Here is a 19,827-nt window from a genome sequence, read left to right as displayed (position 1 = left end):
TGCTGACTGCTTCCAGTGGTGAGTTGTTGTGTCTGATCATAGATGGAGACATAACACCCTGTCCGATAACTACAGTTTTCTTGACGTTGTTGGTGAGGGAGAACATAACACAGATATGAGACAGGTAATCCAACTCCACAGCTGTCTGAGAACTCTGTGTGTCTCTAACTTTGGCCTCTTAAGCATCCGCCATTTCCTTTGCTCCACCATTGGAAGTTGTGACTTCAGCCATCCAGGTTCTGAGCTCTGGAATCCCCTCCCCAAACCTCTCCGCCCTTTTCCCCTCCTTTAAGAGGCTTTTAAGAAAAGTCTTCTTTGACCAAGCTTTTGATTGTTCTAATATTTCCTCCTTTATCTTGCTGTCAATTATAATACACTCCTGTGAAGCACATTGGGATGTTTACTATGTTAAAGGCACTATATAAATGCAAATTGTTGTTGTATAACTTATGTATTTATTATGGACATACCTGTGGCAATTTGAATCATTTATGGATTGTCTCCAGGCTGAATTAGTGTATATTACCATGATTTTAAACTAACTCTCCTGGTGAGAAGAGGAGTGAACCCGAGTCAACTTGACTTATATCCTGCCATATTTTTGGCCCCATTCCAACAAGGTACATTCTAGGGTTAAATTAGGGCTTATAAATTAATGGGCTATATTTTATATCATGATTAAATATATGTTGTCTCATTGTGCTTCTTGTGTGAGGCTCTTCATCCCTCAATTCACCCCATTCCCACCGCTACAGTGATTGAGCTATAATTATCTGTACTTAACCCCCAAAATGCATTCTTCAGATGCAAACTTCAAAGGACAAAATCAAAATCAAGACCGCTGAGTGTTATACTACTTTTACAGTTCCAAATGAACAATCTACTAAATAAGAATCTATTGAGTACCATGAATAACTTGAGCATTTCTTTAGATAATGAGTCAGGGCAGTTTCACTTATCTTTCTGAGGGAGCTTTTTGCCATGTTACTTTGGAAGATACATGTAAAAATGGCTCTCAATCTTGATTGATCCCTGATTTGAACTAGTTTCTACTTCTCTCAAAACAATATTAGGGGCTGTCATTTGCTATTATTTACCAATCTCACTATCCAATGCCTTTTTTCCTTTGCAGAGACTTGAGCATGTAATATAGGCTGATGCTTTAGTGCAGTATCAAGGAATTTCTCCACCTTTGGAGGTGACAAGAATGTCTTAAAGGAATGAAGAAAGGTGAAGAGGTTTAGGGAGTGAAATCCAGAGCTTAGGGCTTAGATGACTGAAGGCATGGCTTTCAGTGATGGAGCAAAGGAAATGGGGAATGCTTAAGAGGCTATTGTTGAACTTTTTCATGAGATGTTTAACTGATGTCCCATTTGTCCTCTCAGATAGAGGCAAAAGATCCCACAGCACTAATTCAAAGAAGATCTAGGGTGTTCTCGCTGGTGTCCTGACCAATATTTATCCCTCAACTATTACCACTAAAACAGATTATATATTGGTTATCTCATTGTTGTTTGTGGGAACTTCTTGTGCAGAGTTTGGCTGCCATGTTTTCCTATGTAGCAAGTACATTTTAAAAGTACATCAGCATTTTGGGACTATCTGAGAACATGAAGGCACTATATAATCTTTTATTTAATAACCTGTTGGTAGAATTGCAGAGTTGTAATTCATTTTAATCATACAAAATTTTGTTGGTAGTTAGGAAAAAAAGGTCATGCTCCCATTTCTAGAGAGTGATTTGCCCTTTGCAATGTTTGCAACTACTCAAATTATAATAAATTCATTCATCGGCTGCATCAAACTTTCTGCCCACAGGAGGTGTTCAAGGAGCGGATTGGTTACTCACATCTGTATGAAGTGCTGAAAAGCCAGGGAGAGCCAACAAAGCGTCTCCTGCAGGAACTCATGAACATGGTAAGTTAGACACATAGACGTGTACAGAATAGAAGGAGGCCATTCGGCCCATCATGTCCACACCGGTCAACAAAAAGCTGACTACACTAATCCCATTTTCCACAACTTGGCCCATCGCCCTGGAGGCTATGGCAACACAAGTGAATATCTAAATACTTCTTAAATGCTACAAGAGTTTCTGACACAACCACCCTTTCAGGCAGTGAGTTCCAGACTCCCACCACCCTCTGGGTGAAAAAATTTCTCCCCAACTCCCCACCTAGGTAGAAAGCTATGTCCCCTGGTTATTGATCCCTCTACTAGCAATAACTTTAGCAATAACCTGCTCACTGATGCCCAGTTTGGGTTCCACCAGGGCCACTAACCTGACCTCATTACAGCTTTGGTTCAAACATGGATAAAAGAGCTCAACTCCCTAGGTGAAAGTGACTGCCCTTGACATCAAGGCAACATTTGACCGAGTGTGGCATCAAGGAGCCTTAGCAAAACTGGAGTCAATGGGAATCAGGAGGAAAACTCTTCACTGATTGCAGTCATAACTAGCAAAAACGAAGATGGCTGTGGTTGTTGGAGGTCAGTCATCTCACCTCCAGGACATCACTGCAGGAGTTCCTCAGGGTACTGTCTTTGGCCCAACATTCTTCAGCTGCTTCATCAATGGCCTTTCATCCATCATAAGGGCAGAAGTGGGGATGTTTGCTGATGATTACACAATGTTCAGCACCATTCTCAACTCCTGAAATACTGAAGCAGCCCATGTCCAAATGCAGCAAGACCTGAACAATATCCAGGCTTGGGCTGACAAGTGGCAAGTAACATTTGCACCACACAAGTGTCAGGTAATGACCATCTCCAACACGAGGGAATCCAACCATCACCCCTTGATGTTCAATGGCATTACCATCACTGAATCCCCCACTATCAACATCCTTGGGATTACCATTGACCAGAAACTGAACTGGACTAACCACATAAATACTGTGGCTACAAGAGCAGGTCAAAGGCTAGGAATCGTGCAACGAGTAACTCCTGACTCCCCAAGCCTGTCCACCAGCTACAAGGCACAAGTCAGGAGTGTGTTGGAATACTCCCACTTGCCTGGATGAGTGCAGCTCCCACAACACTGAAGAAGCTGGACACCATCCAGGACAAAGCAGCCTGCTTGATTGGTACCACATCCACAAACATTCACTCCCTCCACCACTGACGCACAGTAACAGCAATGTGTACCATCTATAAGATGCACTGCATGAAATCACCAAGGCTCCTTAGACAGCACCTTCCAAACCCATGACCACTAACATCTATAAGGACATGGGCAGCAGATAGATGGGAACACCACCACTGGACATTCCCCTCTAAGTAACTCACCATCCTGACTTGGAAATATATCGCCGTTCCTTCACTGTCGCTGGGTCAAAATCCTGGAACTCCCTTCCTAACAGCACTGTGGGTGTACATACACCACATAGGCTGCAGCAGTTCAAGAAGGAAGCTTACCACCACCTTCTCGAGGGCAACTAGGGATGGGCAATAAATGCTGGCCCAGCCAGCAAAGCCCACATCCCATGAATGAATAAAAAAAATTAATGGAAAAAGTGCCTTCCTATCCACCCTATCTGTGCCCCTCATAATCCTGTACACCTCTATCAGGTCCCCTCTGAACCTTCACTGCTTCAAGGAAAACAACCCCAGCCTCTCCAATCTTGCCTCAGAGCTCAGACCCTCCAGCCCAGGCAGCATCCTGGTAAATCTCCTCTGCACCCTCTCCAGTGCAATCACATCATTCTCATAATGTGGTGACCAGAACTGCACACAGTACTCCAGCTGTGGCCTAACCAGCATTTTATACAGTTCCAGCATAATCTCCCTGCTCTTGCCTTTATTAGCCAAGGCATAGAATACAAGTATCCCATATGCCTTCTTAACCAATTTATTTACCTGCCCTGCATTCTTCAGGGATCTCTGGATATGCACATGAAGGTCCCTCTGATTTTCAGTACTTTCCAGGGTCCTACCCTTCATAGTGTAATCCCTTGCCTTGTTAGCCCACCTGAGTGGATTACCTCACGCTTTCCTGGTTGAATTCCATTTGCTACTGCTCTGCCCACCTGACCAGCCCACTGATATCCTCCTGCAATTTATGGCTATCCTCCTCACTATTTACCACCCTACCAATTTTGGTGTCATCCGCAAACTTGTTGATCATATCCCCTACATTTAAGTCCAAGTCATTTATGTACACCAGAAACAGCAAGGGCCCCAGCACCGAGCCCTGCAGAACCCCGCTGGAAACAGACATGCAGTCACAGAAACGTCACCCTCTGTTTCCTGCCTCTCAGCCAATTTTGGATCCAATGTGCCACTTTGCTTTGGATCCCATGGGCCCTTACTTTCTTGACCAGTCTGCCATGAGGGACCTTATCAAAAGCCTTGTTAAAATTCATGTAGACCACATTCGATCAAATTTGCCAAACACAACCTTCCCTTCACAAATCCATGCTGATTATCCCTGATTAATCCATGTCTCTCCAACTGCAGATATATTCTGTCCCTCAGAATTATTTCTAGTAACTTCCCCACCACCGAGGTTAGACTGACTGGCCTGTAATTTCCTGGTCTATCCCTTCTTCCCTTTTTTAACAATGGGACAATGTTAGCAGTCCGCCGGTCCTCTAGCACCTCACCTTTGGCCAGTGAGGATTTGAAAATTACTGCCAGGGCCCCTGATATTTCTTCCCTTGCCCCACTGAACAGTCTCGGATGCATCTCATCCAGGCCTGTGGATTTATCCACTTTTAAAGCCTCTTAAAACGTCTAGTACCTCCTCTCTTTCTTTGTTAATTTCCTCTAAGATTTCACAATCCTCAATGCTGATGTCTTTACTTGCGTTGTCCTTTTCCATTGTGAACACCGACACAAAGTATTCACTGAGGACTGTACCCACATCTTCCTGGTCCTCACACAGATTACCTCTATGGTCCCTAATTGGCCCTACTGTTTCCCTAGTTATTCTCTTGCTTTTTATATATTTTAAAAACCCCTTTTGGTTTTCCTTTATTCTACCCACCCAAGTTCATGGCTCCTAGGTGGTTAAGACACTGCACCATATAGACCAGATCTCAGTTGTGCCACATTTGGTGTTAATGCCCTGCATTGAGAGAGGGAGGAAGACTATGAGGTTCCTACTCCTGATCAACTTCCATTTTGATTTCAGGAAAAGGGTATAGCTGGCCAGTTTGTGATTTGTTGTTTCTCCATCATTGGCCTGAAGAGGTGATAGTAATGGACGTTCTAGTAGCACAAATATTACAACTGAGTGGTTTTCTAACCACACTGGGCCCAGTGTTCATCCTCTCCGCTAGTCGTGAATGAGTCGGGCACAAAATTAAATTAGCAGTGCAGCATTATGGCTTCATTCCTGAAAAAGACCATCAAATTACCTCGGAGAGTCTCACAGTGCAGTACAAATAATGATGACAGACTCCAATCAATGCATCTCATAATGATTCCCTTACATCTGCAGGCTATTGAAGATGAGAACATGACCTCCCTCATCACAATCAATAATGAGCAGCCATTGTTGATCCTGGTGCAGTGGATTCCCGACCTAGAATCTCGCAATCTACAGATCTTTGTCTCCGACTGGCTGAAGAAAGTGTGTGGCGCTACCCTGCGGACTTGCATGACCTGCGTGAAGGCCGGGATGCTCAGCTCCACACTGGCATCATTGGGCTGCTATTCCCAGCTTGACAGGAAGTGTGGCGAGAACCTTATTGACTTGCTAGAGGTACTGGGTAGCCTCTCCATACAACCTGGAGAACTTTGTCAGCTAATAAAACTACTTCGGACCGATGATGACAAAGCACATCCATACTCCGCCCGTGTCATTCGGGCCTTATCAGCTATGGCGAGGAAGGATGGGTCTGAAAGCGTGCTGCAGTATTTTGATCTGACTCCCAGTATGGCTGGAATAATGGTTCCTATCATTCAGAAGTGGCCGGGTAATGGTTTTGCTTTCCACACGTGGCTCTGTTTGAATGAGGAGCGGGAAGATAATTGCTTATTCAGCAAGAGACCGAAACGAAAACAACTGTACAGGTAGGAATTGTGAAATACAAGGCACCTGTGCACATAAAACTGAAGGGTATTATTCATCCATCGAAGTAATAATTAAGTAACATCTGTCTGTACAATTAGGAATGGTCAAGCATCCCCCACTATACAGGTAAGAGGCTGGCATAGTGATATTGACTAGTATTCCAGAGACCCAGGGTAATGCTCTGGGGACCCGGGTTCCATGGCAGATGATGAAATTTGAATTCAATAAAAATTTGATCTGATGATGACCATGAAACCATTGCCGATTGTTGGAAAATCCTATCTCCTTTAAGGAGACTTGTGACTCCAGCAAGGTGGTTGACTCTTAAATGCCCTTTGAACAAGGACAATGTGCAATAAATGCCGGCCTAGCCAGTGACATCCCATGAATTAATTTTTAAAAATTGACAATTTGTATAGACAAGGAAGTTTAAAATCTTATACGCTTCAATAAGGTTGCCTCCTATTCTTCTAAACTCCAATGAGTATAGGCTCAACCTTTCCTCAGAAGACAATGTCTTCATCCCAGGAATCAGCCTAGTGAACCTTCTCTGAACTGCTTCCAATGCAAGTATATCCCTCCTTCAACAAAGGACCAAAACTGTGTACACACTACTATCAGTGCAGTCTCACCAGTGCCTTGTACAGATGTAGCAAGACTTTCCTATTTCTTAACTCCACCTTGCAATAAATGCCAAAATTCCATTTGGCTTCCTAAATACTAGCTGTAGCTGCATGCTAACAATTTGTGATACATGTACAAGTGCACCCAGATCCCTCTGTACTGCAGTATTTTGCAGCCTCTCTCTATTTAAATAATATTCTGCCTTCCTAACCTTGCTGCCAAAGTGGACAACCTTGCATTTTCCCACATTATACTCCATCTACCAATTTTTCTTCCACTCATTTAACCTTTTTATATCCCTTTTGCAGACTCCTTGTATCCTGCTTACAACTTGTATTCCTACCTATCTTTGTATCATCAGCAAATTTGAATACAATACACTCAGTCCCTTCATCCGTGTCATTAATTTAGATTATAAATAGTTGAAGCCCTAGCACTCATCCATGTGGCACTCCACCAGCTACAAACTGTATATATGCGACGTGCACCTGGTGAGCTGCACTTCGCTTGAGACTTTGAGGATTGTTTGCCTACCTTGCTTCGGACAGCATTCACAGTCATCAGTGCCAGGCTTCACAGACAGCACCACATCACTTTTAGGGGAGCCTCACAGGCAGGTCTCTACCTACCAGATCAACCGTAAGGCTGGGGTGGCTTTTCATAGCTGTAGGGCTAGGTCTTGCTTGGGGAAGTGGGAGAAGTGGCCTCAGGCTAGGGAAGAGGCTGCAGGGCAAAGGCTGTACTGGGGAAGAGGGGTATCCTAGGATGTGTGTGGGAGTACAAGTTGATCTGTGCGTGACCTCAAGATGGTGAGGGCTGAGGAGGCAGTCTCCAGAGGAGATGAGGCCAGATGGAGATGTGAGGGTATGTGAGAGAGAGAGAGTTGTGATGTCCCTTGAGCTGGCAGTGAGTGAGATGTAAGTGAATGTGTGATGGGCTTGAGTATGAGAGTTTAGAGTGATGAGATGGTTGCCATACCCTGGTGGCACAGATGAGATCATTCCTCCTCTATCTGCATTGGATGGCTAACCTCTTCTGCGCAGCATTGGCACTGATCACCACTGCCATCGCCTAACCAGCCAGAGTGGTAATATTGCAGCCAGAGCGGGGCGGTGGTTTGGTGTGGGGGGGGTGGGGGTTGCATTTCTTCTTTGTAGCAGTCCTGGGCCCGAAGCAATGAGAGGTGTGTGTGAGGCTGCACTTTAAATATGGCACCCGGTGTGATGAAGTGGCGAGGATGGCATGGTGGGCAAATAAGACCCCACCCACCATCGAAACGGTATGTTTCCTGGGAATGCATGATTTATGAGACAGGATTGGGACGATACAGCGTGAAAAGCCGCCATTGTGGCCAGCAGGTAAAGTGCCCTTTTTCCAGCCTGCTGTTACACTGGGATGACTCCGCACTCTGTTTTCTGTCTGCTAACCAATTTTCAATCCAGGCCAATGTGTTACCCACAATCTCATGTGCTTTAATTTTACACACTAACCTCTTATGTAGTACTTTGTCAAAAGCTTTCTGAAACTCCAAATACACCACATCCACTGGATCTCCCTTATTTATTCTGCTAGTTATGTCCTCAAAAAACTCCAGTAGTTTTGTGAAGCATTATTTCCCTTTCATAAATCCATGTTGACTTTGTCTAATCCTGTTGATATTTTCTAAGTGTCCTGCTGTTACATCCTTTATAATAGACTCTAGCATTTTCCCTACTACTGATGTTCAGCTAACTGGTCTGTAATTTGCTGTTTTCCCTCTCCCTCCTTTTTAAATAGTGGGGTTACAATTGCCACCCTCCAGTCTTCCAGGACTGTTCCAAAATCTATCCACGAAGATCTCATCTTTGCGGATGCTTCTCAGTGGCTCCAACCACAGATCCATCTTCGAAACACGGATTTCAAGTAACTGCAGCTGGAGACGCTTCCTGCCCACATGGTTACCCTGGACACTGGAAGTGTCCCTGACTTCCCACATTGCACAAGAGGAGCATTTCATTTTGCTGAGCTGCCCTGCCATGACTTACCCTTTACTCCCTTTATTTTTACTTCCTCTAGTTTAGAGAGTATTAAGGACAGAAGAAACACTCATCAAAGCCACCACTCTTCTTACTGAGAAAAGGTAGAAAATGAAAGGATCCCTCCTTCCCTCTTCACTGAACTCCCTCTCTCACCAAACTCCAACTTAAGCACTCAAATGCAGCCCAAAGCAGTACTGCGGATGGCTTGCTCTGTCTGAATCTAGCTTCTGAAAACCTGTTTAAGCCAATTAACTAATTAACTAGCTGTAGCTGCAAGCAGGGTCTGTATAACCCCTGTTTTAAAGTTGGACTAAAACTCACCTTCTCCAAACCCAAACAGCAACTTTTATTTAGTTGCTAAATTAAAGAAAGATTAGACTTTAGATAGAAATTAACCCTTAAAAGCCCCTCTCTCACCAAACCCCACTGAAAGCACTCTAATATATATATATATATATAAAAACAAAAAAACTGCGGATGCTGGAAATCCAAAACAAAAACAAAAACAGAATTACCTGGAAAAACTCAGCAGGTCTGGCAGCATTGACGGAGAAGAAAAGAGTTGACGTTTCGAGTCCTCATGACCCTTCAACAGAACTTGAAAGCACTCTAATGCAGCCCAAAGCAACACCTCAGTGCAGAAATTTACTAAGAAGTAGGAATATATAGAAGCAGTGAAAAGGACATTAATAAATCCGTTTTACTTTTCTCTTTATCTCCTTTTTCTGCAGTTTCTTTACAGCAAGTGGGACTGGGTTTGAGGCCTTCTTCACATCGGATGGGATGCTGGTTGTTGCGGTTTGCACAAAGAAAGAATATATGACTGTGGCTCTTCCAGAATTCTCCTTTAGTGACTCACTCTGGGTATGTTGCTCTTTGTGATCTCTGTCTATGCTGAGATCATCTCATTGAAGGTGGTTATCTTATCACCCCCTGGTTTCCTTGGGAAGATGGGCCTTTATCTTGAAAAGCGAGTAGCAGTTTTGATGCAGCTGAGTGAGTATCTTATTAGGCCACTTAAGAGAGTAGTTAAAAGTCAATCACATTGGTGTAGGATTGGAGTCACATGTAGACCAGATCAGGTAAAGATGGAAAGTTTACATGTGTTTAATGTTCCTACAAGACATTATTCATTTGAACCCCAATTCTGGACCATAATTGTTCACAGCTTTTTGATTATAAGAACACGGGAGCTGTACTCAACTTGTCCCCATCCAGCATCCACACATGTGTACATCTGGGTGATTGATGGGGCTGAATTAAGATCAGGAGCAGGAACATTGCGCAAAATTCCCTCCCCATCACAGAAGTACAGAGACCAATTATAGCAGCTGCACTGCTCCTGGAGTAATCATCGAGCAGGCCCTTGGCCTGAATCTGGGACCTTTGACATCTGTGTGGCTGACAAACAATGGGGCAGGTTTTAGCTTTCGGGCAGGGAGGCCTGGGCTTCATTGCAGAGAACCAGCAAAAATGCCAGCCTGAAAAATGTAACTCACTGGATTCCAAATCCGGATCAGTTACAGACAGCCCAGAGGCTACTCAGCTGGAAGAGAGAGAAATTCTGGATAATCACAGTGTGTGGGATGGGGTGGGGGGGACGGGTGTGATAGTATGGTGACAGCAAGGGGAAGCCCTGAATAGCAGAGGCTCAGATTATTTATTTATAGGCCCCCGGGGAAGCACATGTCTTTCTGTTCTGCTTTTTCTGCCAACATTCTTGTTAGGTAATGTAAGGCTATATTACTAACAATTACAGGCAACTTTTTTGTGAAAACACTGATCCCAACAAACCCACTTTAAAGAGCTCTGGGCAAGTCTAAGGAAACCTGCCTCCTTGATCACTCCTTCCTGTAGCAGTAGTGAAGCAGCTAAGCTGACATGCAGAACCATGAAGGACGGGCACAGCTCTTCCTGCAACTGAGAAGATTATGTCTATGTTAAGTTTCTGTGTGACAGGATCCTTCCGTGCCCCTGCAGGGAACATCTTTCAGATCAGCATGTCTGCTGACTGTAAATGGATGAAGCAAGTGGCATGTTCGCTCCTCCACAAAATCATTTACTTCCATCTCCATTACAGTGCTTTCCCTTGATTCTTACTTCATTTTGTCCTCCATCTTTGAAGCCTTTTTAACCTGCACATGATAAGGTTCTGAACGTGAATTTCAAAAAAGTTGAGATATGAAGAAAAAACCCCCACCTGCTGAGAAAAAATAAAGCAATGTCAAAGCAATAAATTGATAATTAAATTAAGAGTAATTAATAAAGATAATCATTAGAGTGTGAGAGGGTCAGAGTGTGTGTGTCTGACTCACTCCCAGACTCTGGGTGCTCACTCACTCACACTCACGCTCAGCCACTCTCACAGTGGGTATGTAAAAGTGTGTGGGGGGTGAGGGTGAATGAGAATCCTGAGACTGAGAGTGAAGCAGACAGACACACTCTGACCCTCAGACTCTCACACCTGCACTCTTTTTCTCTCTCTCTCTCTCAATCTCACACGCACTCTCACGCTCGCATATACACGCACTCACTCGCACATGCACACACATTCTCTTGCACGGATACACACTCATATATATACACACACACACTCTCACTCTCTCTCTTTCTCCCGCATACTCTTTTTGGCACTCTTTCGCACACTCTCTCACGCACTTACTCTCTCTCTCTCTCGTGCGCTCTCTCTTGCGCACTCTCTCTCGTGCACTCTCGTGTACTCTCTCTCTCTCACACTCTCTCTCCCTCTCTCGCGCGCTCTCTCTTGCGTACTCTCTTTTGTGTGCGTGCGCACATGCGTGCTCTCTTGCACGCGCTCTCTCGCACGCGTGCGCTCTCTCTCTCGCACGCGCACACTCAACAGCATGAGCCTCTTCACCCTCCCACATGGCCACTGCACTGAATCCTTCCCCATCCTAGGTCCCGCAGTCTCACCCGCACTCCCCACCACCTGCCCCGGGACCCTTGCCTCTGTCTCTCTACCCTCCTACTCCACACACACACACACACACACACACACACACACCATCCCCCCCCCCTCCCCCCACCTCACCCCATCCCAGGTGAAATTAAGGATAGAGAGAGAGAGAGAGAGAGAACACAGATGGGATCATTTGCTTTATTCTAGTGGAAGGGTTACTCCACTCACCAACATTATTTCACTGTCTTCCCACCTCTTGCTTGCAGCACTGCATTGACATTATTCACATCGCAGGACGCCGACCTTTCGGGCAGAATGTGGTAAATATCTACGCAGACGGTTCTCTGAGGAAGACGGCGCAGCTACGGTTTCCTTCACTAAATGAGGTGAGGTCTGACCGCAACTTAATCCTGTAAGAATTTTCTTTTATTCCCCAAAACAAAAAACACAACTAAATTCTGTGTGGCACAGATGATGGCACTCACCCCATTGATCTAGGCTTCAGGTTAACATGTTATGTGAAAGATGGCACCTTTGACAATGCAAACCCCCCTCATTATGAGACTATATGCTTAAATCATATGAATTGGGACTTGAACTCACAAATCTCTGACTCAGACGCAAGTGTGCTACTGCTGAGCCAATGCAGGCACTATCCAGCCATAACACTGGAGTGGCCTCACTTTCCACTATCTTCACTTCCTCTACAATATTCAGGTATTTAAAATGCAAGCTTGGTGTCACCAACTTCCTCCTGCCTGGTTCACCGAGCCCTGTACTGCAGTTCTATGATTTGCACACCTCAGTCTCATACTCCAACTGCATACTCAATATGCATACACACACCTTCCTTGCTGGAAATCTGGATTATTCCCCTCCAGCCCACCTCCCCAACCAAGAGGCAGTGAATACTGGGTCAATTAAAATTTTCAACACCGAGATAGATTTTTATAGGGCAAGGCTATCGGGGTTATGGAGAAAATGGTATGTAAATAGGTTGAGATGCAGATGCCGCTTGAGGAACTGAATGCCCACTCCTGTTCCAGTGTTCTCACAAGATTGTTTCAATCTTGATGGCATCTTGCACTCTGCCTGGGCTTTAAGTCTTCGCCACCTTTTCTCAGTGTGCATTAAAGAAAATAACCTGATGTATAGACTTTGACTGAATATCAACCTGTCTTCTTTCCTCCCAATACTGAGACCACTGAGTATTTCCAGAATTTTCTGTTTATTTCCTTTTATCTTTAATATATTAATGTGTTAAACAGATTCATTTTTAAAAATTTTATCCCTTCTCCTCTCCAGCCTTTCACATACTGCTGCATTGGATCAGCTGGTCACAGGACAACCACAACAGTTATTACCTCTCCCACCCAGTCTCCTGAACTCTCCTTCACCTCGCACACCCCTCTCAACCGTTCTCAGTCCTTTCCAGCCAGCTTTGCATCTCCTATGAGAGGCTCCACCTCGTCTCAAGCCATTGTGAATACGATCATGGCTGGCACTCAGGATACAGAGTGGGGCACACCAACCTCCCTGGAAGGACAGATGGGATCCGTATTTGTGTTCCATGAGGCCCTGCAGCCAGTGCATGTCAAAGCATTTTTTAATGCAGGTGAGTTTTTTTTATACTGTGTTTTATCAATCAGCCACAGCATGAGAGGTAGTGCACAGAAGTTTGTTCATTCCTATGTGGTGCATATGGCCTGAGTGTTTGTCAGTGCCAGCACCTGTACATATACAATGCACAGCAGGTGAAAGGGTGTATTTCCCTCCCATTTGATTCAGTGCGGCTTGTGTGTGTCTCAGTGTTAGCTCCTGTACACATATAGTGCATACCAAGGAAAATGAACAATTCAATTCCACCAGGTACTGTTTAGGCGTTGTGTGTCTCAGCGTCAGTTACTACATGTACTGTAGGTACTGGGTAAAAGCAAATGTTTCAATTCTGTCTGGTACTGCATTATTCTGGTGTCTCAGTTATCAGTTCCGGTAAATGTACAATGCACGCGTCTCTTCATGTCTACGCCCTTTCCTGCCACCTCTTTCAACACACTATATCCTTCAGTCTGTTACAAGCTCTCCTGATGTTGCAGTCTGTTCATCTGTCTCTCTTTGCCTCTTCTGAATATCAGCCTTGGCTCACTGGTAAAACTCACTCCTCTATCCAAATGTTGCAAGTTCAAGCCCCACTCCAGAGACTGAGCATATAGCCTGGGCTGACCCTTCAACGCTTTACCGAGGCAATACTGCACTGATAGATCTGCCTGTTTGTCTGTCTGCCCTCTCAGGTGGATAGTAAAGATTGTATGACACCATTTGAAGAAGAGGAGAGTTTCTCCCAATGTCCTGGTCAACATTGTTCACTCAGCCAGTGCCACCAAAAACTGTTTGTTTATCTCAGTGCAGTTTGTGGGACTTGGTTGTTCCCAAATTGCTGTCACATTTTCCAATGAAGCAATAGTGACTACACTCCTAAAGCAATTTGAGATATTTGAGGAAGTGAACACTGCTGATAAATGTAGGTTTGTTCTTTCCTGCTTGGATTCTTTTTTGTTTGCCCTGTCTTTTTCACTCTATCTCCCTCTCATTCTTGTTCTGGCACCTTTTCTGTATTTGTATCTTTCTGCCTCTCGTTCTTTTCACTTTGTTTAACTCACTCACTTTCCCCATCTCACCTCTCTAGCTCCCTGTCACTGACTCTGCCCCAACATATTTCTTACATTGTCTTCCTCCTGTGCTGTGTTGTTGCACTTGTCTTCCTTCTTGCACTGTCTTCCTCCTCATCTCCCTTACACTGTTCTTTATCTCTCTCATCTCTGTCCCTCTTTTCGTACTTTGTTTTTCTCTCTTTCTATGTTTTTCTTTCATTGTCACTCTGGAACATGGGGATAAACAGTAACCTGACCCAAAGTAAAAGGTCCTTTGCTGGAATTGAGATTGCTGCCTTAATGATTCAAACTCATAAATTGATAGAAAACACAAAATCAAAGAGCAGTGTGGTGACTCACTTTGTTTTTGATTGTGTTCTGTTCTTTAGGTCCAAACAACCTGTTGCCATTTAAGCCTGACAGTGAGCTGTCAGATCTGAGCAGCAAGCTGCTCCTTCATTACAGTCCCAAGGTGAGTATATTCAGGAAGTTTTTAAAATTAAGGTTGAAACAAATTCAGGAAGGTTTAAGTTCCTCGATGGCTCAACTAAGAAACCAAGCATACCACTGAATCACACAAATCAGGAAAAGGCTCGTGCTTGAAGAATATCACTTGGCGAAGGTGCCACAAGTTCCAATCACCTGTAGAGGTGCAGCAAGGAGGGGACAGGATAGCCCCATGATAGGGAAACTGATTAGTGGGGCATTTGGGGGGAGGGGTGTGCGTGGATTGCAGAATCGACGTAGATGTTTTCCGGAGGCGGTTAATGGCATACTTCCTGTTAGTGTATTGACCATCTGAACTGTGCCTTTAAGACACTCATGTTAGCTCTAAGAACATGGATCTATTTTTATGGTTTAATTCCTCTTATTTTTTAGGCCTGCAGAAATCAAATTTGCTTGGACCTATCCACAAACCACTTGTATGATGGAAGGTTAACCGGGCACAATACAGTCAACTGGGATATTAAGGTGAGTAGCAGAAAAAACCAATAAACACAGAATGTCCATTCCATGGCTGGGATTTATTGGAACCACAGGAGCAGGTGTCCCTCCACCACATGGGGAGACTGCCTGGTGAACCCTAGCGTAGGGTGAGGGGGCCTCCTAATCTGGCACCCTGTGGCCCCCACAGCAATCGCCACTCCTGCAGAAACATATTCCCCCGCCAGGAGTTACCTGATTGATTATCGGCCCTTATTTACCTTTTATTGAGGGCCCTCTGATTGGCCTGAAGCTTTTAGAGGCAGGATTGTGTTTCTTAAAAAATAGGAGCCCTGATGGAAGATCTTTAGTTGCTTGATGGATGTAAAATACTGTCGGGGCTCCCAGAAATGGCCTAAGCGGGATAACCCCCCAAATTTCTGGCAATTCAACGGGATCGCTGCTACCTCAACAAAACCCTGGCCCATGATTCTAGTCAGACCGCCAAAGTAAATAAAGGAGTTGTTTACCCAAGGGAGAGGAAATTTGAGATGGCATCACAGCACCTGTAAGTCAGTATTGAGTGTACAGCTCTTTTACACACACGGTTGATGTGGGTAAATCATTCCTTTAACGTATTAGGTGGTACAGTTAGTCCTGTTATAGACAATTAGTGCTGGGATAGTATGTAAGCAGTTACTTGTAACAATGCAGCTGCAGGATTTGACTAGTAGTTGGTTCTGGGGAGTGATTTGCTGAAGTCTGTCAGGCCCATTGTCATTTTGCACATCACAAACTTTACTCATCAACTGACTCTGGGTGACATTGGAGGCATTTTATTCCTATAGTTATAAACTATTATTTGTCTTTCAGGATGTGATCAACTGTATGGGGGGGATGGGCATCCTTCTACCACTGCTGGAACAAGTGGCATCCAAAAGTGACGATTCAGAGGAGAATCAAGAGACGACTGACCTGGTAGGACCAGAACTGACGTCTTCACAGAACATCCAAGGGATGCTCCTGCCACTCGGAAAATCTTCAGGTAAACCTTTGGCTAGAATTTTATGCTCCCCCCCCCCCGGGCACAGGCTGGCAGATAGGGAATGTAAAATTGGGTGGGTTGTTGGGAATGGTGGAGTGGCGCTGTACCTGTCGCTTGCAGCCTCCAGCAACGGGTTAGATGTTGGTTGGCTGGCCTGCCCGTAGACCTATTGAGACCCTTAATGGCTACTGAAGGGCCATTTCCCAACTCAGTGAAGGGTTGCCCACACCCTGTAGGTCTGACTGCTGGTGCTGGTTCAGAGTGGGTGAGTCCCTCCTGATTGGCAGCCCTGTGCTGGGAGGCACACCCCCCCCCGCCGCACCACAATCCCCGGAAGCAGAAAATGTCATCCCTCCATGAAGACCCCTCACCCCCAGCCTCTTGCTCGTACGCCCCTGCCTACTGGGAAGTGCATGTATTTGGATATCAGGTGAGGACAGCAAAATAGCACCCTCTAAGCCTGGACATGAGAAGTGGCACGTGATCATATCCTAGCTGGACTAGCTCCACGATCATATTCCCGCATTAGTCTGCATCCTCAGAGAGGAAGGGAGGAAGCAAAAACATTGGAAAGCAAAGGAGTGTAAAATTGTAAAAAAAGTATGACCTTGTCCCTCCATATCTCTAACTTATTCAAACATCCAAGAAGTCTGCATTCTTCCAACTCTACCCTCTTCTGAGTCCCCCACTTCCTTCATCCCACTTTTGTTGGCCATGCCTACAGCCTTCTCAGTACTTGGCTGACAATTTCTCCCTCTCCCCTCCTATATGGTGAAACCTACCTTATCACCCCTTTTGACCTGCTGTCAATTTTTTTATCTGATTGCCTTGAGATTTGTTGTTATGTTAAAAGTGCTATATAAATGCAAGTTGCCATTGTTGAGCAGGGAATGCCTGATATATATAGTATATATATCTAAATGAGTGTCAGATTGTCCCAGGTCCATTCAAAATGTTGTGGTTCAATCTCCCATTGTGTCTCTTGAGTTTTCTGGCACAGAGTTTCACCCATAGCGAGCACCTGTCAGGCACAAGGGCCAACTCCTTCCAAAGGATTTTGCATCCATAAATAGCCAGAAAATCCTACCAGACCTATGGGTCCCTGCATTCAAATTCACAAATATAGTCTCCTAGTGAATAGAGCTTTGTGCAATTAACTGTGAACTCGGAAAGATTATGATGGGAAAATGACAGTTGGCATATCTTAAAGATGAGATCAAATGAATCTTCTTCATCCTAACTGTCTTGTGATCTTTTTATAGAGAGCAAATTGGAGAGGAATAGCGTAGCTGCATTCTTGCTACTGGTTAAGAACTTAACCCGAAACCATACCATAAATCAGGAGAATTTCATCCAGTGCAATGGCCCTGCTGTCATAGGTGCCCTGCTACAAAAGGTAAGGCCTCATTGTTGGAGAGACTCTGTGCTCCACACCTCCAAGAACTGCATCTAGGAGTACTGCAGCAAGGGCTCTAGATTGTCGCAAGATTATGTTGACAGTTTAAAAATGGGGACTGGATGTTGCAGTGAGTTAGTTTTTCAATTCAATGTTTTAAATTCAACCCACGGTGACCTGAAGATGCGTCTTGTTTTGATCCTTTTGTGTGTAAAGTTTGGTGGTCAAAATTCCACGTTCCTCAGTCACAGGACTTTAGCATGTAACTGCTCCCTAATTCAGATGCAATATTATAATTACACTGATAATATAAGGTGTTCTTCTGAGGTGAAATATAGGAGCAGGAGAAGGGCATTCAGTCCCTTGAGCCAGATCATTAGATTATAAATAACAATATCCTGTTGCACCTCAAATGTGATGAAATGTGCCAAGATGCTTCACAGGAGCATTATAAAACAAAGCATGATAGCGAGCCACATAAGGGAATATTAGGTCAGGTGACCAAAAGCTTGGTCAAAGTAGGTAGGTTGAACCCTATTTACCTGTATTTGCTCCATACCTCTTAAAATCCTTGCCCAAAATAAATCTATTCATTTCATCTTGAAAATTTCAATTAACCCAGCATCCTCAGCTTTTGAAACAGAGAATTCCAGATTTCTTTGTATGAAAGGCTGCTTCCTAATTTCCCTACTACATGGTTTAGCTTTAGTTTTGGGAATATTACATAGAAGTACATAAAATATAGAGCACAGAAACCAGGCATTTGATGTAAACAGTCCATTTGAGCCTCCTCCCATCCTTAGTCTCTATTCCGTTCTTCTTCAAATCGTTATCTAGCCTCCTTTAAATATATCGATACTATTCAGCTCAACCACTTCCTGTGGCAGCAAGTTCCACTTTCTCTGAGTAAACAAGTTTCTTCTGAATTCCCTATTTGGTTTCTTGGTGACTATCTTACATGATGGCCTCTAGTTTTTCTCTTCCCCAAAAGTAGAAATACTGGGCAGAATTTTATGAGTCGGCAAGGGGGGCAGGGCTCACTTGCCGACGCGTAAAATGATGCACGGTGACGTTGGGGGGAACTCACGATGTCACTGCACCCAAATTAAATTTTCAGGAAAGTGGGGGCACAGCAAAATCAGCTGTGCGCCTGCCAACCTGTCAATGGCTAATTGAGGCCGTTGACAGGATCAATTAAGTAATTAAAGGACCTGCCCATCCAACCTTAAAGTTGGTGGGCAGGACAGGAGCCCCAGCGGGAATTTTAAAAAACATGAAACCTCATCCATGGGCGGTATGAGGTTTCATGTAGGCTTTAAAAAATGTTAATAAAGATTTTGTAAAAATTATGGACATGTCCCAACTTATGTGACATTGTCACATGAGTGGACATGTAATGGAAATTTTATTTTTCTATTTTTGTCCTTTTTACACTTGCAGCCGATCTCCCTAAGGCTGTACTTAGTCTCGTGCGCATTCTCGATTTTGGGATTCCCCCCCGCCCCCACAGGGAGCACATAGCACTTCTGTGCGAACACCACGCTGGGTGAGCCTTAATTGGCCCGCCCACGTAAAATGGCGCCGCGTCCCAATCAGGTGTGCCGATTGGAAGCACGCCCATACGTGTTCGCCCATCAACTTCCTCCCCAACGGGGTGGGGTAAATTCAGCCCAATGTCTGTGTCTACTCCAGTGCTTCCTAAACTATTTTCCAATGTGACCTCATTTTAACACATGAAAATTAACATGACCCCAGATGTCAGCAAAAACCAAACAGCAACAAAGCAGCATAGTAATATTCAGTATATAATTATTAAAATTCACGTATTATAGATCAACATATAAAATTACATCATATAAGTATGAAAATCTCTTTTTAAAATACTTAGTAAAAATGTTAATATTTTCTGTACTTTTGAAGGTTTGAACTAAGATCTCCATATTCCCTAGTGACAGAGGTCACAGTAAAGCCCCTCACCTCCCCGCCCCCCACACAATAATCAGCCCTCTCCCCTCCCAGATCAGCCACTCTCCTCCAACACACACATTGTAATCAGCCCCTCTCCTCGCCCCACACTGACTAATTAGCCCCTCTCCCTTTCCCCCACACACACAGCAATTAGTCCTCTCTCCTCTTGCCCGCATGTAGAGTAACCAGCCCCTCTTATTCTCCCTCCCACCCCATATATACAGTAATCAACCTGACTTTCCCCTCCCATCTCCACACACAG

The 19,827-nt window shown here is 44.5% G+C and overlaps 1 protein-coding gene across 4 annotated transcripts in view; it reads left to right on the top strand.

The window, feature by feature from the left end:
• nbeal2 (neurobeachin-like 2) overlaps window positions 1-19,827 on the top strand; it is a 271,817-nt gene that overhangs the window by 130,431 nt on the left and 121,559 nt on the right. For all 4 annotated transcript variants that reach the window (XM_041189748.1, XM_041189750.1, XM_041189747.1 and 1 more), the window contains 9 exons: window positions 1,819-1,917; window positions 5,444-6,018; window positions 9,393-9,525; window positions 11,848-11,967; window positions 12,887-13,196; window positions 14,622-14,704; window positions 15,112-15,204; window positions 16,030-16,201; window positions 17,464-17,597. In XM_041189748.1, coding sequence (XP_041045682.1) covers window positions 1,819-1,917; window positions 5,444-6,018; window positions 9,393-9,525; window positions 11,848-11,967; window positions 12,887-13,196; window positions 14,622-14,704; window positions 15,112-15,204; window positions 16,030-16,201; window positions 17,464-17,597 — 1,719 coding nt within the window. The remainder of the gene's footprint in view (window positions 1-1,818; window positions 1,918-5,443; window positions 6,019-9,392; window positions 9,526-11,847; window positions 11,968-12,886; window positions 13,197-14,621; window positions 14,705-15,111; window positions 15,205-16,029; window positions 16,202-17,463; window positions 17,598-19,827) is intronic.

The sequence above is a fragment of the Carcharodon carcharias genome, chromosome 6 (assembly GCF_017639515.1).
Source record: "Carcharodon carcharias isolate sCarCar2 chromosome 6, sCarCar2.pri, whole genome shotgun sequence".
NCBI classification, from domain to species: Eukaryota; Metazoa; Chordata; class Chondrichthyes; order Lamniformes; family Lamnidae; genus Carcharodon; species Carcharodon carcharias.
The sequence above is the reverse complement of the archived record's forward strand: the minus strand, read 5'-3'. Positions and strand labels throughout refer to the sequence as shown.